General features: G+C 37.0%; 1 protein-coding gene across 4 annotated transcripts in view; it reads left to right on the top strand.

Moving 5' to 3' along the window:
- LOC131068309 (uncharacterized) overlaps positions 1–25,298 on the top strand; it is a 374,805-nt gene that overhangs the window by 82,679 nt on the left and 266,828 nt on the right. For 2 of the 4 annotated variants that reach the window (XM_058003476.2, XM_058003474.2), the window contains exons 5-10: positions 1,230–1,280; positions 2,650–2,706; positions 2,795–2,877; positions 14,773–14,896; positions 15,008–15,067; positions 15,644–15,883. In XM_058003476.2, coding sequence (XP_057859459.1) covers positions 1,230–1,280; positions 2,650–2,706; positions 2,795–2,877; positions 14,773–14,896; positions 15,008–15,067; positions 15,644–15,883 — 615 coding nt within the window. The remainder of the gene's footprint in view (positions 1–1,229; positions 1,281–2,649; positions 2,707–2,794; positions 2,878–14,772; positions 14,897–15,007; positions 15,068–15,643; positions 15,884–25,298) is intronic. The other 2 variants (XM_058003475.2, XM_058003478.2) reach the window with 2 other exon arrangements.

The raw sequence follows: 25,298 nt of genomic DNA, 5'->3' as shown, positions 1-25,298 counted from the left end.
AGTCCTTGGGGCTTTGGTTTTGTTGGCTCGACTCGGGACTCACCAAGTCTAAGTGAATCCCAAGAAGTCTTGTAACTATGTACTTAACACTTAATACTCCTTTGAGAATTTATTGTTAGATTTTTCTTCTTTTGATCCATGAATGAAAAGATTTTTAGCTTGGTCCACTCTAGGTGAGGCCACAATAAGGGGCCCTCATCCTCAGCATGAACACACAACCATCCAAACTAGCGAGTATGGTAGCCCATTAGGGGCACAAAACTTGCGAGCACACCAACCCAACATGCATAAAGAGCATAGGCATGAATGTCTGTTAAGTCACTTGGTATGAATGCTGACACTTGGCATGCACACCTGCAGCATCAACACTGAGGCTCAAATCTGCAAGCATGTTGGATCAGCGAAGGCACAAGCCTGTGATCATAATGGCCCAGTGGAGGTTTGAACCTTGGTGGCCACAACAACAACACCACCACTTAACCATTACACTATGGGATGAAACCCCTTCAAAACCATGATTTTAATTTCCATTCTTAGGAAGTAATTTACTCATGTTTATTTTTTCTTTGAGAATCAAGGTAGTAGGAACTTTGATCGGACATTTTCATCTTCCTGCATATTTGGGATTGGATATAAATTGGAATTTTATGATTGGCTTTACCTTCATGCATAATTGTACTATGTTGTATGGCTCAGGGATTAACCGCTTTAGGTTTATCCCCCTGATGCTTTAATTTAAATGTTTCCAGACCTTTGTGTTTAGTTGATTCTCATAACCAAGGGTCCTTTTACCATAGTTCTTCTCTATTTTTACTGAATGTATGTTCTGAGATCCATTGACCTATGTTGGTACATTTTTTTGACATTAATAATTTCTCTGTTTCTTTCGTACCATGGATATACCTAGAGTTTCAACTGTTTAATTTTTCCTAGTATTAAATTTTAGGACAAATTAACTTAGGGCATGGTGCGTCTGATGGTTAAGTAGAGAGATCTTGATGAGAAGGTTCTAAGTTCAATTCTATATGTGCAATCCCAGCATCTGCTCATACTGGTTTCACCAGTGGTCAACCATTTGTTGACACATCCTATAATTTCCCTTAGTTATGGTTAAATATTTCAATTAATTGATCATGTGTTATTATCCTGCAATAGAATGTGAACCGTGCTCTGTATATTCATGAAAATCTCCTTTCATTCATGCGATTGGGTTATGCTTTTTCATTCAGAGTTCAGACTTGAGGCGAGCTCGGAATCAAGTGCGCATACTGGAGCAGAGGGTATAAGTCGAAGCCCTATTTATAAGTTGCATACTGAAATGGTATCTGATAATGTTTGTTATTAAAGACATTAAATCTATATATTACTTTCTATTATAATTTTCTGCAAGTTGATGTTTATTGGGATAATGTGGAAATATCTTAGGTCATTTCATTTCATTTGAAGGGAAAAATATCTTAATTGGAACTTTAATGTTAATAGGTTGACTAGAAAGTGCCATTAATTGGTCTACAAGTTTTCATTCAGTGTCAGTTTAACTGGCATGAAGGAAAGAATCATGAGCTATTTCTTCATAGGTGGAACCTAAATAACCCTGTGCTTAGATTCTTTTTTGGGCAGTTGTTTATACTTTGGAAAAGTGCGACGTGTAACTCTCATATTTCTTCACTGCTAAAATATTGGCTCTCATTTCAACATCATATATGCTTGCCATACTATTTTTTTTGGTCAGGAGTATGCTATAATCAAGTCTAGAAGGATTTGGGAAAACCATTATTATGTGTTTGTTATTTTATTCTTCCAGCAGGTTAGTTTTCACTTTTAAGCATTATAGCATTACCAGGAACTGAGAGCGACTTGGCAAACCAAAAGTATGAATGGAATTCAAATACTCGGTTTCAATTTGGAGAAACTTAAGAAAATTTGGGAAACTAAAATATGTTGAAATGGTAAAATGATATGGGGAAAAAACTTCAATTTTGTTATTTCAAGCAAAAAAAAGCGGAGAAGTGCTGCTTTTCCTTATGGTGCAGTGCGAAACAATTTTCATATTTTGCTTTTTAAAACTAGAGTGGGGGTCTGGGGCTGTCTCCAAGCCCAAATTAATGCCTTCAAGGCTACATAGACTTTCATAGTGAATGCAATTTTTCCTGATTTAATTGATTTTAAGCAAGCTTTAAATCCTTCAAAAAACATGGGCATCAAGGCCACAGAAGTAGTAATTAGAATTCAATAATTGAGGTTAAAAGTTTCTAAAATATTGTGCCCAAGTTTTCATATACAAGTTTGAATCTTTGCAATGCACCCATGCTCGAGGAAATTCAAACATGCAGTGTAAATATGAAGGAAAATTGGAAAAAAAGTGTTTATAGACAAAAATGAAAAAGCTGGTTTATTCATTAAGTTGCCAATTTATTAAATATACGGAAATCTGCCCATGGACAGTAAAAGAATGGGCAATCCAACTTAGATTGGATTACCATTGATTGCATGTGAAAATTAACCGCATTTTGCAAAATTCTGCTTCTTTGGATTTTAAGTGTAATTGGTAAAATTTCATTCATTGTTCTTTTCTAGTACTTGCTGACATTCTTCAAATATGTATCCAATGCCTTCTTGATACTAATTTCACTGTCATCACATTCATAGCTTTATGGGCTGATGAGTAGTGTGCTGTGGAATGGTCGTGATGAAAGCAGTTCTCAGGTACCTTTTTTTAATTATTTATCTGATGTCATTTTATTTTTTAAAACTAGAGTAAACTGCCGGTAAAGCTTCTATTTTATATTGATAGGACGTAAGCTATATTGATGGAAGATGGTGCATAAGATTGAGTGTGGATCATCCCACTGGTTTTCAAGGACTTTTGTTACGGAGGTAAAATCTAAAAGTTCCATTTCTTTAGTAACTCTTATGTTGTCTTTATGATAGTCAATGTTCCTCTCTCTACCTTCGTAGTTACCAAGGGAAGTAATTTTTATGAGCTGGTCTTGGCTAATTTTTTAAATTCATATCTTTAGAAGTTGTATTTTTGAGAGGCTGAATAAACATTCTTCCTGTGCACATAAACCTTGTATCGATGTGTCATGTTGTTTTACATGGTCAAGATGTCTTTGATTTAGTGGATCACTTTTTTGTTTTATGTTGTGTTTGGCATGCCATTACAGCCTAAATTAGTCTGTAGGGTCACAAAAAGGAAATATTGTTTTCAATATGCTAAATTTACAAATGTCATCCTTATTTAATAATCATAGTCAATATGCTGGACAAAAATATTTGAATACTAGCAGTAGAGTCATAATAACCTTTTCAATGGAGCTATATGCTTTCATTGTACGTTGGACATATACCTGAGATGTCCCATTTTAAATATTTGGAAATATATGCAATTTTGTTTTGTTTTCTGATTCTGATGTTGAAATCAAATAATTTTCCAGAATAGTAGTAATTCAATGCTAACTAAAAATTAAAGCAATGTCATGTCCCCAATTTTTGCCCTTCCTCAGTGACAACATTTCTAGCAGGGTTGGTCTATTATCTGGTTTCCGTAGGCCAACAGAGCATGGAGGGAACCAACTCAGGGGCTTAGAGAGTCATGCATGAGCCTTTCAGGCAATTTGGAGCAGTTGACGATAGTTTCCTAAAATTTAGGAAGGATCCCTATTTTTTAGGGATTGAGTGGGAGTGTCTATGGGGCATCCGGAGACCTCTGGGAACGTTTTGGAGACTTTGAGTGCATCTCCTATTTTCTAGGAGGCTCTCCTTTTTTTTAGGAGGAACTCCCAGTTCACTGATAGACATCTCGGAGGTGCACACAACAGAGAAGAACCATTGGGATTTAGTTATAGGGTGACAGGTCCAGTCTCTTACTTTTTAGGAGCATCCCTAGATTTTAGGGGAAAACTACCAGTTGGCTTATGTGGCTCAGGCATTATCCATAGGCAGGTGGCTTCGATCAATTTACAGTTTTGAGTTTATTTGAGCACTTGATGTATAAAATAGGAAATATTAAAAGTTGATTAAATAATTAAAAGGTGATTATATTAATCACTTATCTTATTATATTATTAAATAAAAGCCGTAACACCTTTCCTAGGCGTGGCAACTTGGAGGAGTTGGTTTAAGTGATTTTTGCCCCATTCAATGAATAATTGACCCCTCTAGCCAATCAAACTTCTAAAGGGATTGTCTTGCAAATAAAATGACGTTTTTATTATTTAAAAAGGGCAAATGAAACCCTAATTCGAAATTAGGGTTTGGGCTGAAAATAAAAGGTGTTTGGGAGCTCATTTTGCACATTATGATTGAGGATTTTGAGAAGAAATACTTTCTTGCAAGTCTGCAACGTATTTTGTAGGTATCTATGTTGGAATTGGAGATGAAGATCTCCATTTTTGAGTGGAAGGACGAAAACCCTTTCATATTCTATCAATTTGGAGTGCTGGGAATGCATTTATTTGACCAACAAGGGTTTTAATCAGAGGAATTTTGATAGCTACAACAACTTTTGGATATGAGAATCAGATCTGAGCAGATAGAGGGCATATTTTGGTGAAATTATTGCAGTTTATGGCCAGCCATACTTCTCCTAGCCTAGCCGTACACTCCTAGCTTGCCTGGGAATTCATAGAAAATAAATTAGAGGGTTTGCAGTTGGTTCTTTTGTATAAAATTTATTGTCAGCATTAGGAATAAGGAAATAAATTTATTGACCAATTTCAGTGAAGGCTCTTGGGGGCCTGAGGGAAACAGCAACAATCTTGCCCATTTGTGCAAGAGTTGTTTTTGATAATTATTATTTAGGAGAATAAAGCTTCATCGAGCAGTTAAAACTTAAAACACCTTGGAAGCTCCTGTAGCAGCATCTACATTCAATTAAGTCAATAAAGAAGCCCTCTAGGCAGGGCGTTGGACTCCTGGTAGGCCAAATTTGGCATGTTATTGTTGAATTTCATTATTTCTTGTCATTTGATAATTGCTGTCAATAAATCAAACAATCTGAAAATTAGTTTCCAGTCAATTGTTTATGTATTTCCATTGTTATTCATTTGCATTGTCAATTCCTCAAAGCACATCTCTCAAAAAAAAGAAGAAGCATAAAACATCAAAAACACACATAAAATCCAAACCTGAAATCGCTGGCCAAAGAAAATCAGAATCAGAAAACTAGATCAGATTGCTTCAATCAGTACTCGGCATCTTTCAAGCAATATCTACAACATAATGGCAATCCTTCTTGTTTAAATGATGAGATTAAACTGGCCAACAATATATAAATGTGAAAGGTTGTGTAGTATCCCTTGCTAGTTCTGACTTCAAACTGCTGATTAGAGGCTCAAGGAATATCATCAAACACTTTGCATATAACCTCTTTGCTTGCTGGATTTGTGTTTCAATTTCTTTATGGTTGCTTGGAATGATGTCAAATGTGATTGAAATGCTTGCAAATGGTGTTTTTGAATGTTTCTAATGATGCATGATTAGTTGACAATATAATAGAAATGATATACTAACTTGTACAGCAAGTTGACATATTGTCAAACACTTTCCATGCATCCTAGGAAAACCAAAGTAATGGATGAAATATCATTTAATGATCAATACATTAACATTTAAGTGTGCAAACAACAATGATCATACCCGGAAGTTAATGTAAAAGACGTTTAGCAATTCTGGAAATAATCATTAAGTCTGAAATTTTTGATCAGCAACCAAGGTGGCTGGAAACTACCACGTCCAGCTGAAAGGAAGCCTTGGACCAGCTATGTATGAGCCTGTAGATAACAACTGGTAATAATTGCGATGGCTGCCACAAAGAATCTGGAAATACTCTTTAAGAAAGCTGCCTTTAAAAACCCTTGTTACTATAGCATTTTACTGTTCACGCGTTACTATAGCAGCAATAAGAAAAACTTGAAATCTGATCAACAATGGCTATAATAATGAAGCTACAGGTCTGCAACCAATTATGCTTCAATAATCTTCAAACCCTCGGAATAAACTTCTCAAATCTCTCACCAATATGCACAATTTGGACCTCTGTATGAAGCCCACAGATAGGCAATAATCTCAGCTGATATCTCACATCCTCAAAATTGCTCATGAAAGGAGAAGAACAAATGATCAACAACAATGAATTTGATCATCTCTTGGCACTTTATATAATTCCTAAAGCTGGTCGATCCCTTCTAGAGACTTCTTAATCATTTAATTGCATTTATTATGTTATAAGCTTGCACTTTAATATTTTATAAAATCCTCCTTGGTATAGGCCTCCAAACAATTAATTAAATGGCCCCCTTTTATTGATAAATTTACCCTTGAGTTATAAAGTGCAAATATAACATTAAGATATAACTTATGTATTAATATTTGACTTTATTTCATTAAATCTCTCTTATAACATAAAGTCGAAATATTAATCATTATTATTCACTTATAATTAATTATTATTAAAGTATTTAATAATAATGAAAATGTCATAACTCCAATAATAACCATTATTTCTCAATTCTGTAAAACCATAGGGTAGTCCACTGTTCATTTGGATGCCTTACTAAAAATAGAAAGGGTCCCTCTCAATCAACCACTGACTTGCCATAAATAGTAAGTGTGTGAAACTGAGCCAAACGAAGGGCAATCCTAAACACTTCTGACCTCCGGAATGGGAATAAGCCTTCTGCAGTGCCAATTGGGACCCTCTAACCGTTAGTCTTAGCCTACGAGGGCCAATAATAGGCTAATCCAATCATAAACCGTATCATCCCAAAAAGGGGACATTATAGGTTGTGTCCCTTTCGAAGGGTAGAAATAATGAAGAGTTGCACTCTTTCAAAGGGTGCTAATGGTGAAAGGGTGTGTCTCTTGCCAAAGGGCATACATTATGAATCGGTGTGACGTCTCCCTCACATTGAGAGATATAAAGGAAAGGAATCAAAAGCCTCCAATGACAGCACTGTAATGTCCCTACTATTTAGAGATCATTAACCTGCAAAATAGATTGTTAGAATACAACATATACATATATATAAGCCATTTTCTAATTTGCAATCTATCTTTAATACTTAATTAACATGATCATAATTTTCATCTAATAAAAAGGATACGAATGCCATACGAAAGTATGTCCTTAGGTGGCCGTGAAGCTCGCCTTCTTGGTTCCAAGCCCTTCAGGAAATTGAAGATGAGTTCGAATCCTGTCTTGGGTGTAACCTCTTACACCCAAGCCCTTCAAGGAAGACCCTTGTCTATTCCTTGCCTTGGGTGATGCCTTCATCATCCAAGTCCTCAGAGGGGATTGGCTTGACCTTTGAGTCTTGGCTTGGGTATAACCTCTTACACCCAAGCCAGCCAAGGAAGACCCTTGCCTTTCCTTGTCTTGGGTGATGCCTCCATCATCCAAGTCCTCAAAGGGGATTGACCAAATCCTCCTCTTCTTGGTTGAGTTTAGTCAACCAAGCCATACATTTGTACAACAGTTTCAGTTCATAAACTATTCCTTGTGTTAACATGAATTCTTAATGTATTCTTAAATTAATATATACATCAATATGATTTTCCATCTTTTACATATGCATTACATTCCTTAAAATACCTTTGTATTCACAATCCTTCTTAATATACAAACTTATGTATACAACAATTACAAGATTATATCTTTACCTATTTTTAATGACTAGTGAATATTATACATTAGTATACGTATAAATATCCACTAGACTACAATTAACATCATCCATTAATGAACCTTATTCATTATCTATTATTCATTAACTAATATTAACTAATATTAATGAACCTTAATAATTAACATCCTCTATTACTATTAGTAAGAATGACATTTCGTATCCTATACTTATATTATTTAATATAAGTGGGAACTCGATTTCTTACCTCTCCTCCGTGGTCTGCTCTTCCTTACCTTCTTCCGCAGCCTGCTCCTTCTCCCTTCCCTGCCTTACTGCTGCCTCCTTTATAACCCGTGAGGGGTTGTGCCCCTCCACGGACCCCTTCCGAATTAAGGGGTGCGGGGGTGATCGCAGCCTAGGCTGCAGTTACCCACACACCGCTTCATGCGGAGGTAACCCAGCCCCATGCGGGATTATCTTATGTTTAATATATAATATATTAAAATTTATATCTTGCTTCCTTTTTCTGTATATTAAATATTAATTACGTTTCATTTCAAATATATAAAATACTATATATTATCTCCTTTCAATATATTAAATATTAATTATATTTCATTTTAAATATATATATTATTTCTTTTTAAATATAATAAATATTACGTAACGTTTATATTACATAACGTTTCATTAAATATATTCAATATTACACATCAAAATATATTTAAATATCTTTCCATTTAAATATATATTAATTATTTAAATAACATTTCCTTTAAAACAGTTAAATATTTTTCCTTTTAATTTTCATAGATTACTTAGATTATTATTTTAATTTATTCATTTACAATATCCTTACCCACACAAGTGATTTTTACATCTCGTGATACCGTAGGGGTTATCACAGGCACCATCGATTGGATCAGAACTGTTATTAAGTTACAAGCAGTAACATCCTTGTTCTTGGTGGTATGCATGGGGATTATGGAAAAGAAAGGAAGAATATATATATATATATATATATATATATAGAGAGAGAGAGAGAGAGAGAGAGAGAGAGAGAGAGAGAGAGAGAGAGAGAGAGAGAGAGAGCTACATTAGGCAAACTGTGAGAAATTAGAAATATAGAGGAATAGCCAGCATTACAACCATATTATCACTTAATGCAGACCTTGTATGATCTTCCCTATTCATGACTTTATAACATACTAGACTATAATTGCAGATTGAATGTCTATTAAGATTATACAATACCTCTTGGCCAATTATTTTGGGCATATTATTCTTGGTAATAAACAATACAATAAGAATTTATTTATAACTACATAATTATGAATGATATACATAATTCTTATTATATCTGGCATAAGGAACCATCAGTGATGGACAATTATATATATTGAGCGAACTGCCATGATAGTAATATAAGGAAGTTCAAGGAGAACGGTTACGAGGTCCTCCTCTAGGTACGCCGCCTCATGGTAGTTGACTAATGGTCCCATGAGGCCAAGGGGGTGTAGACAGAGCCCACCACTATTGGACCTAGAGGGGAAGGACGTTCAGGACACCCTATTGTATCTTTCTAAACACTATAATGGTTGATTATTGAATTAAGGGAATTCTAACCACAAGAGAAGGATAAGGATGGAAGTGATGGAGGGGAACGGTGATAGGACACCTCACTAGGTAGACTACCTCATGATAGTTGACGGATTGTCCTTTTGATGTGTTTTTAGGCACATGCAAACACAGAATAAAATACCCAAAAGTATCTTATCCTCTCTTGAACAAAATCTCTCAAATGCTGAAGATTGGCTTAAGGATCACTTGAGAAGACTCCAAGGTTCATGAATGTAGGATCACTACATGTGGATACGCACAGTTGGTTGATGTGATTGCTGGTATCACAAAGGGACTTACGTTGAATTGTCGAATTCTTTAATTGGTGGAACTTGATCATTTGATGTTTCAATCTTGTGATGCCTTTTGTCCTAAACTAACTCGAACTGAAAAAAACAAAAGATGAAGGGTTGAGAGTCTTTTCTAAAACCTAGAATGTAAGAATATGGGTGAATGATTAGATGGAATCCTACCGAGCGTGGTTTCACCATCAAGCTGAACAATTTGACACAAGCTCAATGCAATCTTCTAAGGACATTTCAAATATATTTGAATCAATACCATCAAACATTGATCACCATTCAGGTTAATGCATAAGCAATGGATGCATAATGATTCAAAGTTAACCTCATATCATTCCAGTTGACCACGCATGGCACACTCACAATCAATAAGAGGCTAGTGGTATGGACGAAATGGATTCCACACAAATACATTCAATAAATCCTTCCATTCAATCTAATCAACATGAAAACAAAATGAGAAGTAGAACCATGAGGCTTGTTGAAATAACAAATTTCACCACAACTTCAATGAAAAGAGTATGCCATTTACAAGTCATAACAACAATTCTTCCTTCTCCTAATCTACTCTAACTTGTATTCTAATTGCTATTCACTATTCTATTCCTGCTATTAACTATTTGCTGACTATTACCCTTTACAAATGAAGAGCTTGAGCCTTTTATAATGCTCTCAATACAATTCAATGCACAAATCAATTTAAGATCAATGGCCAAGATTTTACTATGAAAACCCTAATTAGGGTTTGTTACAACAAACTCAATTCTGGCCAATGAAATAATTACAACACTTTGGCATGACCAATAGATAACAAGGGTAGGTGTCTCGAAGTTTGTGCCATCATGATTGAGTCAGGTACATTGCATCTAGACATGCTGATGTGGAACTTCTCTGATTGGTAGAGATAGTGACTGGGATGATGACTAGGATTCGACCTACAACTTGCACTTGTGTACTTGATAGATCATCATGAAGGAATATTTCTTGATACTCAACATTATTCGGCTTCAGTGATGATGACGATGATCTTCTAACTTTGATTAACTCTTTAGAAACTGTCTTCTCGAATGCCTTGATCATGGAAGTGCAAGGTATAAAACTTAGTTTTGAAGTATTGATGAAGTTCTGATCTCACTATTGTCTTTCTCCTTTGGAATTCCTACTCTTATGACTCCCTTCATGTCGTTGATGTTGTAGATCATGTCTTTGTGTAAGTGAATGCTTCTTGTGTGATCTCCTTATTTCTTTCTTCATCTCCTGCAAAACAAAGAGGCAAGTATCAAATACACTTGATATATAGGTTTAATAAGAGTATATAAAGAGAATTTGCCCTCATGAAGGGACACTTGAAGTCATCTTTTGTAAAAGGGGAGTTTTGAAGTTTACTCCACTCTTAATTTGCATATGAGCTTAACCCAAAATGACACTTTCCAAATTTCAAATCAATTTAAGGTAGTAATCATGTAACCAATCTTGCACCTTCGCCTTCAAGTGGGAACATATGAAGTGGAGTTCACTCACTTGAAATTCGTTCTTGAAACTCAATTTGTGGAGTTTGCTTGTGTAGGTCAAATCATGAAGTTCGCTCATATGCATTAATTCTTGAAGTTCATTCATATCCTTTGGTTTGTGAAATTGAAATTCGTCCTTGAAGCTCCCTGCATGAAGTTCGCTCATCTCATTGAGTTCATGAAGTTCGCTCATGTAGGCTTGAACATGAAGATTGTTGATGTATCTTTGAGTGTGAAGATCGCTCTAATTGGTGTGCACATGAAGTTTAACATGAAATTCGCTCCTCTACTTCCAATTTTGCTCATGTAGGTTTGGAGATGAAGTTGATATTCGCTCATGTAGGATTGAGCATGAAGCTGAGATTCGCCCATGTAGCTCAATTCATGAAGTTGATATTCGCTTATGAAGCTTTGTTTCAATCTCCTTGCTTACTAAGTTCGCTCTCCCTCTCCAACTCATGAAGTTCACTTGTCTTCCTTAACTCATGAAGTTCTCTCCAAATCTCCAACTCATGAAGTTCGCTCCAAATGTTCAACTCATGAAGTTCGCTTCAAATTTCCAACTCATGAAGTTTACTCCAAATTCCCAGTTCATGAAGTTCACTCCAAATTCTCAGTTCATGTAGTTCGCTCCAAATTTCCAGTTCATGAAGTTCGCTTCCCTTGTTGAGTTCTTCAAATTCGTTTCAAATTGAATCCATTCAAGGTAAAAACTATCAAACATCCTTCGCTCCTCTACTTCCCATTTCACTCATGAAGGCTTGAAGGTGAAATTCGCTCATGTGTGCTCACTTATGAAGGTCGCTCCATTTCATCAACTCATGAAGTTCACTCTAAATCATCAACTCATGAAGTTCGCTCAAAATGTTGAAGTCATGAAGTTCGCTTGTCTCTCTCAAGTCATGAAGTTCGCTCCAAATCTCCCAACTCATGAAGTTCGTTCCGAATGCTCAAGTCATGAAGTTCACTCCAAATGCTCCAGGTCATGAAGTTCGCTCCAAATCTCCAGGTCATGAAGTTCACTCGAAATGTTCAACTCATGAAGTTCGCTCCAAATCTCCAACTCATGAAGTTTGCTCCAAATGTTCAAGTCATGAAGTTCACTCCAAATCTCCAGGTCATGAAGTTTGCTCCAATCTTTCAACTCATGAAGTTCGCTCCAAATGTTTAAGTCATGAAGTTCACTCCAAATCTCTAGGTCATGAAGTTCACTCCAAATCTCTAGGTTATGAAGTTCGCTCCAATCTTTCAACTCATGAAGTTGAAGTCTCTCTTGAGGTTGAGCTTATGAAGTGGATTTCAAACTAAGACTAAACTCTCTCCTTTGCTCACTTTAACTTATTTTCTCAACTTCAATACATGATAACTTGCTCAACATGAGATCTTAGAGTGAATTTTCGCTCTGTGGGAGAAGTGCAAGAGATTCGCTACACAAGGAGTGTTCATGAAGTGAAGTTCGCTCCTAAAGAGGAGCACCTGAAGTGACCTTCAAATTAGCAATCCTTCCTCACTCATGATTGAACTCATCATATCTAGACTTTGCAAACTTACTTCACACTCATGCAATACTATCCATCTGACTCCCAGCCATTTGAGCGCCTATACCTCCCTAATGCAAAGGCTAAAAGCTAAGGACATCAAAGACTACCCTAGAAGGCAGAAAAAAAAGTGGGGGTTCCCATTTGCAATGGGGCGATATGTGAATACCTCACAACATGTCCCATGAGGCCAAGGGGGTTTTGGCTCTCACTCTGCTCTTGGGCCTAGGGTAGAGGGTCTCTTCTTTCTATGGTTGAGTCTTTATAAGGAATTGGACAAAAACTATGGTTAAGTTAATCATCCTAACCCGAAGTATAGAGAATTTATGCTTAATTGTCTTTCTTAGAAGACATATATTATCAATTATATACATTTCAATGTCCTAACCTTTGCATGATCTCAATCAGGTACGCATCCTGTTCCATTTATTGTTTTACATGGAAATGGTGATTTAGGGCAAAAATTAGGGTTTTTACTAAAAAGGGACATTACAAATATCTTGAAGCTGAAGAAAGACTAGTGTGGGAAAATGCTATACCAAGCAAACACGAGATTCTAGTCACGAGTAAGACTTGGAATCTTATAGAATTACCTCTAGTAAAGAAATCTATTGACTGCAATTTGGTCTAATAAATCAAATAAAAGGCAGATGGGACACTTAGAAAGTACAGGGAGAGGCTAGTGTGTAAAATCCCTACTGATTTTTGCCCAAAATTCCACTGTTCTTTCCCTTGAACAAATGGCCAACCAGATTGCATGGAGTTGAAATGGTTTATGAGGTATTTGTTTGTTTGTTCACTTTGAGCTTATGGATTCATTTTTTATTTAACAACTCAGAAATGAATAAACAGAACAGATTGGACAGCAAATAATATTTGATATTATTTACTAATACTAAATATAATCAACTGTGTAACTCAGATACAGGTGTAACATTGCCAATGTCTGAAACATTATATGACTGAAATCACATTGCAGAAATTAGAAATTTGCAGGGATCTATTTTCTGAGCATGAACAGCCTAGGAATAACCTTTATTGAGCCCCAATGTCCTCAGAATACTCCAGTGAATGGACTGTTTAAAATATTCAGTGATATTGACTGAAAATGCTTTGAATCTCGATCAAACTTTATCCATGTCCATTTGGCCAGTCCAAATCCTTGGGAATATTCTAATGTCCAGCAAGGAAGAGTACCACAACTGCACCAAAATCAAGCTCAACAACCTCTCAATCTACCCTTCCACATTCAGCAGTGAGCATAAGGAACAAGTCACCAGTCTCTGTGAATAGCTACGCCCAGTGAGGGGATATCGACCAGCAAAATAAGCTTCATTTGACTCAATATAAGTTCATTTCCGCACATAAAGCTAAAGATGCAAAAAATACAAAAATAGCCCGAAAGTGAATTCTAAATATGCCAACATACTCTGAAGCTCACAGGAGATCGATCTTGATAAAAGTTAACACTTTCTAAAAATAGAATATTCCTCCAAGAAGTTTGAAATGAACTTTAAATGTCGAAACTGCACCCAAAAAGAATCAATGGACTTGATCCCTAGAAGACAATGCCAATATCTAAACTCCATTTTGAAAAGGCTGGCGCTCTCCCAGAAAGCCGGAGCTATAAAAGATGTTGGAATGACAAAAAATGGGGACATTACGTTTAGAGAGAAACTTTGTTTATTTTTCAGAGTTACTATTAAGGGAGGAAGTTATCATTATATGTTATGTTAGCGTCATATTATTATAATAGTCATAGACACGTTTTATGATAAAGTCACTTTCATAATGTAATAATATGACTTAGGTACACTTAAGTTATTTGAAGGTTTCCTTTTTAGGTTTATGAGGTTGTATTTGTATAAAGCGATCTCTTCTCTCTTTATTTTTTTATCAATCAAATATCTTCATTCTGAGTTTTCTCTTAAGGATTCTTGGTTTTTTTGTGTGTGGGGATTTTGTAATAGATTGCTTGTCTCATTATATATGAGACCACCTTATGTACTTATCATTTTCTCCTCACATATGCAAGTAGAGTTTGCAATTTTTGGCACCATTTATCTTTAGCTTATAATAGCCGGTTATAATGTTGAAAGGATGTGTTTACAACTTACATTGATTAGTTTCAGTAATTTCTAGATATTGATATAATCTGTTTCTACTTCTATAGTGGTTCAGGAGTTGAAAAATATGTTGAACCAGTTTCAGCTGTTCCACTGAACGATGAGCTTGCTCAAGCAAGAGCTTTGGTGTCCAAGGCAGAGCATGAAGTACTGGCAAATCTAACTGATAAGGCATGTTTAGATCCACCATTTTAAAACAATTGATACTGGTAGTGATGCGCTTAATTTTAGTGTCACTTCTAAGTTGAAACTCACATGGCTTACTTTGTCACTACTTAGCAGGTTTTGCCCCTCTTGGACCAGATTAAACTCCTTTTGAGTACAATTGTTCAGCTTGATGTGGTAGGTGGATTCTTGCATGCACAATATTTTTCATCCCAGCCATTTGATTCCGTGACAATGCTAAATATGTTATTGAACTCTTTAGCCAGTGCAAAATTAAAAATGCTTTTTAGCTTTTGATATGCTGCTGCTTATTTGAGAATGAAGGGAAACATTGTGATTCCACAAGCATAACTTTTCTTTTGTTTTTGGAACTGCTCATAGTCCAGTAATTTATGCAATGAAATTTCTGAATATTGAGACTGAGAGTTAAAATGTTTGCTTTCAATTGTTTTCAGTAAATGAACATTCTGCACCTTGTGTTCTAACTTAATTATTTGGACAAATGAAGTCACAGTAAAGTGACAGCAGTTTGAGCCCAGTAGGTTCCAAAGTCATGTGACTATTTCAGTGTATGCACTTTCTTTTGTTCGTTTCAGCCCTTTCTTACAGGACTTTCTTGAACAAATTCTTGAGTAAATGGTAGACTGTTCAGCAATCTACAAATGTTCATTGGATCACATGGTTTTGGCTCAGTGTGATTTTTGAACTTTATGGTTGAAATCACTCACATTTATAATACTTTGTTTATTGCAGATTATCTCCCGTGCAAAATATAGTTTGACATTTGGAGGCAGAAAACCCACTCTATCTTTTGTTAATTGCAATGGGATTTCTCATTCTGATGAGTCTAATGTGGAGAACTGTCATGGTGGTGATGGAAATATTGCCGATGATTGGCTTTTGCATTTGAGAAATGTTTACCACCCTTTACTACTGAAACGGCATCATGACAGTGTACAGAATATCAAAAAACAAATCAGTGCATATGCAAGTGTAAGCTTGACGGCATCAAAATATGCTTATTCAGTTGCTTTAATTTGCTTTATTTCCTTATTGTAGTATATTACTATTCAATATGATAGTTGTCACCAGCATACTCAAAGTTGAGGCCAAAATTGAGAATGGTAAACTATAATTACTTGCCTGACATTTTTCACAATGCATAATTTGGATTATGATGAATCATATAGGTCATGGTCAATGGAAGGTCAAAATAAACAGAAATTGCATAAGCTAACACACAAAATAGTTTGAAACCAATAGAGTAAGTTTTAGGACTTTGAACTTCTGTGAAATACTTCTGGTGCCCACATGGATCTTGATGCTGGAGGTTAGCCATTGACATGATTCTGATGGCCTCATCATCAAACATTCATAGAGAAACAAGTTGTGGATAGACCAAATGTGCCTGGCTAGCTGATAGGCTATATTATGTGGCAGCTTCCAGCCGGGAATTTGTTTCACACAGGAAAACTGTCTCATGCCAGTTAAAGCATTTATTATTTGTCAAGTAAGTGTATGTCAGAAACTCTTTTGACAGAATGAGTATTTTAGATGGTTTGATATGTGTTTTTTATTTAGATTTTGTCAGTAGCGCAAGGTATTCATAATTTCATATAAATGGCTAAAATATCAAATGTGCCAGACATGGATTCAGTCTGTGAGCTGCAGAAACATCTACACCATCCCATACAATTTCCCTGACATATTCGATTTACATCAAATCTTAGACTTAAATTCTCACCTCCTCCTTTATTTCTTTTGTCGACTTATTCTCTGTTTATTTGTCTTTTATTCACTGCCCAAATTCCATCACCATAGGACAATGTATCAAGGAAGTTTTGAAGCAGAGGAGCTCATCTGTATTCTAAAGATGAAAGAGCAGAGTGTTGCAGAGGGGGAGATTGTGCATGGCATGATGAATAGTCTTGAGGAAGAGATGATGTCTCACTGCTCTAATGGGAGTGAAGCACAACAGAGGCTAAGATTGATCCCGTGACCTAGAGAATGGAATAAAACTTGTTTGGTGCTTTGGATGATGGCCTTGTTCTCACATTTGTCATTTTCAGCTAGGAAGAAGACAACTTTGGCAACTAAACAACACCTATGGTTACTTGACTACTCTTATAAATAAGCATTTGTGCTTGACCTGCCTAGCATTTTAGATTCATTCTTAGCTTCCACACAAAAGGCTTTGTGAAGTTGTTCTTGAAAGATCTTACAATGAATTGTCAGAACAACATAGATTGTATCACTTTTGCTATATTTATATTCTTCCATCTGCAATCTATTTTCCAGAAATTGAAATCTCGTTTGAGAACATAAAAAGAATGATTTTTTTTTCTTCTAACTCGGCTCCTTGCTACACTCTTCCCCATTTAATATGCTGTTATTAGCCTCTTCTGTCTTACCATTTCCACAACACACTTTTAATGTCCCGATTTCAAGCAAAATTGATTTGCCATTAGCTCAGTTTCCGAGTTCTCCCAAAGGGAAATTGGTGATCAAGGGAGATTTCCAAAGTCCTTGGAGAGCATAGGAGCAGTCTTGCAGAGTTGTTCATGGCAGTGAGTTTAGTTGGACTTGGTGACCCTTGTGTTGCTTTCAAAATTGATTTCCAGCCTTTTGGGAGCTCTCCAACCTTCTTGAAGGAGTAGACTTTTTTTAGTAAGTCTCCCAATTGCTTCAGTTTATTGTCCTAAGACCTCAGGAATACATTGGTACGATCACATTTGCATAATTATATTATTTTGTTACTTTCCACAACTTGGATAAGCTATTGAGTTATTATTTAATTATTCACTTAAGTTGCTTAATGTTGGAAACAGAAAAAAAGACAAGTTAGTGTAATAACTTGTTAAAAAGGTGTTAAGTTGTACTTTAATTTGGATGCCTAGCCTTGGGGGTCTTTGTACATGAAATTATTATTTATTTTTCAGAAAGGTCTTTTTGGAGAGAAAATGAGTTTTTATTTTCATATTATTGTTATTTCCGTCTAAAAAATTTATAAAAAGAGGATATGAGCTCATTTGGATGGTTAACTTTGAAATTGAATTTGCTTTTGCATATGGACAGAACTTGTGTTTGCAAAATTTCTCGAGGACGAAAACCCTCATGAAATTACAATATCATGGATGTAAATCCCTTAGCTGGTTAGAGTGATTTCATCCCAGAATCACCATTGTACTACAAATTAAAGCTCTAGTTTGGGTTACAGATATGGTGATTTTGATGTGCTTTGAGTTGAAGATTTTTGGTGTGATTGCTTTCAGTTTTCAGAGGTTTTTGATAATATGCATTTGAGGAGTTTTGGGAGGTGACTTTTCTGGTTGTACCATTTTTCCCAGGTGGACCGCACCTCTCTCCTAGTCGTACCATCTAAGAAAGTCTTCATTGCTGGTAATAAATTCATTTTACTATCTTTTTGAGACGATGATAATAATAAAATTGCAGGCCAAATAGTTTAAAGGTTGCAGAATTTGATCATTGATTGGCCCGTACCATTCATTAGAGGTGCTTGAGGTTGGTTTGAGAATTCTAGAGTGAAGTGCCTAAGTTGAAGAGCTTAAAACACCCTGGTTGGAAGTGCCTTGGTTTGTTGGTGTTTAATGTTGCTTGGAGGTCAGCTTTGCTCATTTACATGGAGACTTGACGAAATTTCTGAGTGTTGTATTTGCAGTTATAGTTATACAGCTGCAAAAATCTTGTGTTTCCTATATCAGACCTGCAATTGTTCATTTGATGTATGTGGGTATTGTTTGGGAGTAGTTTTTGCATGCAGTTTGGCTGTTGTTTTGGTGCTGGGAGTGTCTTCTCATATTTGGAGTGTTGAATCAGCATTTTAGAGTGTTTGCTAAGTGTTTCTTGTAATGTCCCCTTTTGTGGAGTAGCCAGAGACGGCCCATTTAGTCTATATAATTTCTGTAGTATAATTTCGGGCTATATTAGGGATTAAATTAATTAATTAAATAAATTGTCCAATAAAGCAAATTTTACAGATGGCTTTAATTAATATTATAAACTATAAAGCATTTAAGTGGATTAAAAGGGAAATATTAGATGTCACTTTATAAAGGTGCTTTAATGAAATTATTTAAGTAGAAATCTAAAAGGTCCCTTTAGGAATGTTCCTTGTGAAAATGTAAAAAAGGGATTTGAGAGCTCATTTCTCATGCTTGTTTATTTTTCTCTATTATGGAGTTTGAACTTCTTGTTGGAGCAAACCATAGGAAGAAAATTGTAAGGGAATTGGTTTTGGTAGTGAGATATCTACCTGTTGATGTGTTTTTTATGCACATGCGAACACAAAATAAAATACCTAAAGGTACCTTATCCTCTCTTGAATAAAGCTCCCGAATGCTGAAGATATCGTAGAAGGATCAATCGGAGAAACCTCAAGATTCTATTATGTAGGATCTCTACTCGTGGATAAGCTCTTCGTGGTATGATGTGATTTTGTTGGAATCACAAGGGGACTTACATTTGATGACCTGAACGTCTGATTTGCTAGAATCACAAGTCCTATTTGCTAACTAGAAGACAAACAAATGGCAAAAGATACAGGGTTCAGGAAGTCTACTCTACTACCTAGAATGCGAGAAGATGGATGAATGACTAGGTGGAGTCCTATTGGGCTGGGTCTCACCATCAGGTTGAACAATTCAACACCAACTCAGCGCGATCTTCTAAGGGATGTTTCAAATATATCCAAATCGTACACCATCAGATATTGATCACCATTCAAGATAATGCGTGAACAACAGAGGTGTTATGACTCGAGATTAAGCTCGTTCTATGCCAGTTGACCACGCAAGGCGCTCTTACAGTCAGCAAAAGGCTAGCGGTTTGGACTACGTAGATTCCACGAGAGTACATTCAATAAATTCTTTCATTCAATCTAATCATTTATCACTTACAATGAAGATTCAACAAGAGACCATGTGTATTGCAAAGAAACGACACATTTCACCATATCTTCAATGAAAAGGGGGTTCATTTACAATCAAGGCAGCAATTTCTTGCCTTCTCTTCCTACTTTACTCCAATTTCTATTCTATTCACTATTGATCAATAGCTATTCTAACCTCTATGAACTAACTATTAACTATTAACCCTTACAAATGAGGAGTGAGGGCTTTATATAGAGAGCCCTTTACAAATAGACGAGTCTGATTGATTTGGAATCAGTGGCTAGGATTACAAGATAGAAACCCTAATTAGGGTTTGTTAGAACAAACTTCCTTAGCCAATTAGAAAATTACATTCCAAGGGTGAGGACCAATAGGAAGCAGGGGTAGGTGCCTTGTAGTTTGTGCCGTCCTCGATGAGTCAGGTACATTGAATCTGGACATGCTGAGGTGGACCAATCCAACTGGAGGAATGATGACTGGGATGCCACCTTGTTTGACTCTTGTAACTTGGTTGATGTTCAATTTGATGAGGCTGAGAAGCTAACTTTGATTAACTCTTCAGAAACTATTTGCTTCTTCAACGGACCCTGGTATCGACCTCCTTTGTCTTTGATGTGCTGGATGGATGGTGCACCTTTCCTTGAAATGCTGGCATCGCCTTTCTTTGTCATCTTGTGGTTCCTTAGTGTGGCGAAGTGAAGGTTCTGGAGGTAGCTGGTGAATTGGTCATCCTTGATGATGCTGGATTGGAAGAGGTCGTCCCTGATGATGCTGGACTGGAGGAAGTCGTCCTTGATGATGCTGGATTGGAGGCGGTCATCGTTGATGATGCTGGACTGGAAGAGGTCGTCCTTGATGATGCTGGACTGGTTTTCTCCATCTGCAAAATAAACCAAAAGGTAATTAAGGACACATAACAAATTCATTTCAACATAGCATTTTCACCTTAAACCATCAACAAGAAGACTTCAAAATAAAGCTTGCTCAAGATTCTCCCCTGTGATAGGCCCTATAAGAATTTTGCCCTGGACCCTTTGGAAGGGTCAGGAGCGATTTTTGTATTCCAGGATGATTCTATTTCTTGCTTACTCCAAAATTCCTTCCAAGGCAAACATATGATAGCTTTGGCCTCTCAAAGGGCTAGGGATTCATGCTTTGACCTTTATCATGAGCAAATTAGGTGAAATTTAGAATTTCGCCCTGGAAACTTTGGAAGGGTCAGGAGCGAAATTCACTCTTTAGCTCAAAATCCTTACCTCTTGGACTCAAAACCTACTCAAACACATGATTGTGGCAATCTCCAAGTCCAATCCTCCTTGACCACTATCCTTGCTTAGCTCAAACTTGAAGGAGAAAAGGACATTTTGTGAATTTCGCCCTGGACCCTTTGGAAGGGTCAGGAGCGAAATTCAAGTTTTAGGTCTCAATTCTTAATTTCCCTCACTTCAATTCATCTTGCAGGGCAAAGAATACCTCACTCCACCTTCAAACTTGCCTTAGGTATCAAAGTTTAGCTTCACTCAAGGAAAAAATGGTTGATTTAGAGAATTTCGCTCTGGACCCTCTGGAAGGGTCAGGAGCGAAATTCAAGTTTTAGCTTAAAATTTGCATTTTTGAAGGGAACAAACCATTCAAGGGCAAACCTAGGGGCATCCCCAACTTGGTCTAGGCTTGACTTGGCACAAAATTTTGGAGGATAGGATGGGTTTTAGGATTTTTGTTATGGACCCTTTGGAAGGGTCAGGAGCGATTTTCTTGTTTTGAGCTCATTTCTTCATATTTGATGACTCTTGGCAATTCAAGGACATGCCTAAGGACACCTTTAATCTTGATCCACACTAGACTTGGCATAAAATTGAGGAAAAAAGTGGTTTTTGGGGAATTTCGCTCTGGACCTTTTGGAAGGGTCAGGAGCGAAATTCATGTTTTGAGCTTATTTTCTCATTCTCTCAACTTTAATTCTCCTTCAAAGGCAAGGCCAAGCCACCTCCCTTCTATGCATGCCATGAAAGCCAAGGATTTAACTTATTTTGAAGGGAAAATAGGTGATTATAGGAATTTCGCTCTGGACCCTTTGGAAGGGTCAAGAGCAAAATTCTTGATTTGGCTCAATTCCTTCAAGCTTCTTGATCACCAATAAGTCAAAGTCATGCCTCAAAATATCTCCCAACTTAACAGTACTCTAGCCCACATCTGACTTAGCATAAAATTGGAAAAAAGGTGGTTTTGTGAAATTTCGCCCTGGACCCTTTGGAAGGGTCAGGAGCGAATTTCCCTTTCTAGACTTGATTCTTCATCCTTTCAATCCCAATCTTCATTGCAAGGTAAAATTTCATCCCTCTTGACCTAAGGAACAAGGTTTTAAGCCCAGGAAAGGCTAAAGAAATAGGTTTGCAAGGAATTTCGCTCTGGACCCTTTGGAAGGGTCAGGAGCAAAATTCACCCTCTAGGCTATAATCCTCACTCTACAACGCTTCAAACATTTTCAAAGGCAAAAAAACATGTCCATTCTTCCTCTTATCATGCCTTGAATACTAAAATTTGGTCAAACAAGGAAGGGAATGAAGTCTAGGAGGATTTTCGCTTTGGACCCTTTGGAAGGGTCCGAGCGAAAATCATGATTTGGGCTAAATTGTTCATTTTTCAAACTTCAATCTTGTTTTGGGAGCAAACATAGACCACTCTCCTTTCACCTCCATCTTGATCCTGACTTTGGCAAAGTGGAAAATGAGTGCTTTCAAGAATATTGCTCTAAACCCTTTGGAAGGGTCGAGCGAAATTCACCGTCCAGGCTAGAATTCTTCATCTTTTCACCTTTACTCACTTCCTAATGCTAGAACATTCAAAAAACACCTCCTAACATACCTTAGAAACTAGGAATTTGGCCTTGATAAATGAGAATTTGAAGTTTAAAGGGATTTTTGCTTTGGACCCTTTTTAAGGGTCAGGAGCGAAATCCCTATCCTTGGCTAGTTTCTCACTTCCTTTCATCTCATTCTCTTTCAAACTTGATCAAATCAACTTCCTCTTTTCGCAATCAAGACAATCCATCATCCAACTGGGTCTAGGCAAGGTTAAACTAGGTTTTTAAGGTCAAAGAAGGCTAAATGAAGGATTTCGCTCTGGACCCTTTGGAAGGGTCAGGAGCGAAATTCTCCTCCCAGGTTGATTTTCATCATCCCAAGGTCTAAAACCTCCTCTCTAAGGCAAACATGTATTAATCCTTCTCAATTATGCCTCAAAAGTCAACAATGTTGGTCATATCCTTGAGCAAAGTGGAGAAAAGGTAGATTTCGCTCTAGACCCTTTGGAAGGGTCAGTAGCGAAATCCATGCCTTAGGTTCAAATCTTCATCTCTTAATACTTTCAAACACGTCTTAGGCAAGAACATATCAAAACCTTCACCACATGTCGAAGGAACAAGACTTTTAGTGCAAATAAGGTGAAGAATAGGTGTCTTCTTGGAATTTCGCTCTAGACCCTTTGGAAGGGTTTGGAGCGAAATTCACCTTTTGAGCCAATTTCTCACTTATTTTCCCCTCTTCATACCTTGGACAAACTTCACTAGGCTTCCTTCCATCATGATCACACGAATTTTCTCTTCAAGTTGACATCTAGCCCAAAAATTTGGTGAAAAATAGGGTTTTACATGAATTTGGCTCTGGACCCTTTGGAAGGGTCAGGAGCGAAAATCATGTTTGGGCTCAAATCCTGACTTCATTTTCACATTTCTTCATTCAAACAGGTGCCTTTTCCTTCATTCAAACCTAGGAAAGGATTAGCTTAGAGCCCGAGTCGAGGTGGAGTGTCTTGTGGAGAAATTCACCCTGGACCCTTTGGAAGGGTCAGGAGCGAAATCCTCATTTTGGGCTTAATTCACCTCCCTTTCCACTTGACTTTGCCTTAGTCTTGATCTTTGATTCATTCCTTCCATGTCTTAGCCAAATTTGCTCAACCACTCACTGACTTCCTCGAACTCAAACGGGACACCACTAGCGAAACTAAGCCTAAGGAAGACCTTGAAAGAAACCCTAACTTGGAGCATCTATTGACTCATCCTAGCTCAAGCAGAGCCTGCTATCCAGCGATCCCCCTGACAACACTCAGCATGCAAAGGCTAGGAGACAAAAACCCTAAAAGACCAAGAAAGCAAACCCCAGAAAGCAAAAAAAGTAGGGGTCCCCATTTGCAATGGGGCGATGTGTGAATACGTCACAACATCCAGCGCCACCTTGAATAAATGTTCCTGAACATTTCGGAGATAAAGACGCAATCGATACTTAGAACCTCTGGAAAATTCAACCCAACTTATCAAGAGATTAGAAAATGCACTCAAAGTGGAAGGAAAATCCTTAACCAGATCCAGACACTTAGTCTTTGATTACCTAGGTGTGTGCAAGTGTATTCATTCCTCTCGACAAGACAATTATGACCTTCAAGTTCTCTTGTGATCGGCTACGTAGTATATCTGCACTTCATAAGTATCCTAGATAGAGCCTCGCTGCTAGTCAGATGTCTATAGCCCTGATGAGGTTATCGCCGCAATCTCACGAACATTGCTCCATTGCCAGCCGGGCATCCATAGCTCCGATGGAGTTACTCTTATGTTCCCATTAGCCAATTTTGATATTTCGTTTCATTTTTTTTTTTTTTGTCATTCCGTCAATTCCTTTGGCTTGTAAGCAGTGAAGCTTACTAGGGTTTGAGGATTGCGGTGGCGCTGAAGTCAGATTTTAGATTTTTCACCAATCACAGCTTTGCCTGAAAACCATAATGACTCGGAGTCTATTAATGTGTGAAGATATAGTAATCAACAGATGTCGGCATCAAGATACAGAAAATGATTCCCTTCCAAGTCAAATACAGGTCCTGATTAGATGATAAAGCTGGAGAGGAACAACCTCAGATTTCGAGCACTTCATGAATAGATATCTAAGAAATGAGTCTAACATAAGATCCAAGATGTTGCTAGTGTGCGAGAAACAACTAGACACCCTTCTCACGAATGGAGGCTCCCACTCAAGACACCTAAACTAAAGCAAACAACTGACCCAAAAGCAAACTAAGCTAAAAGCGCACACCAAAAGCAAACTATCTAAAGAAAGCAAACAACTAAACTACTTGAGCCACTCAAGATCATGAGTCAAATGACTCAAGGCAAATTAAGAACAAGGCTCAAAAACTTCTAGGTTAAAACATACGAAAGGAGAACCTACTCTAAAAGCTATATACAAGACTCCTAGACTCGACATGACTCAAAGAAGCAAAATATGTACATGACTTTACATGATTTCTTAGGTTGTGCAACAGGAGCATGGCGAACGTGATCGTTCTCAGTCGGGCAAATTCATCCTTAAACACAGAAAAGAAAGTTCTCACCATGCATCTCTTATATTCAGGCAAGTTTTCACTTAAAATGATCAATTGGGGTAATTCGTTAGGACCATGATCAATCCAGATGCAAGTTGTTTTCCCAAAATCCCCATAATCAAAATCAT

Source organism: Cryptomeria japonica, chromosome 11 (assembly GCF_030272615.1).
Source record: "Cryptomeria japonica chromosome 11, Sugi_1.0, whole genome shotgun sequence".
Taxonomy (NCBI): Eukaryota; Viridiplantae; Streptophyta; class Pinopsida; order Cupressales; family Cupressaceae; genus Cryptomeria; species Cryptomeria japonica.
This window is presented reverse-complemented; position numbering and strand designations above follow the sequence as displayed.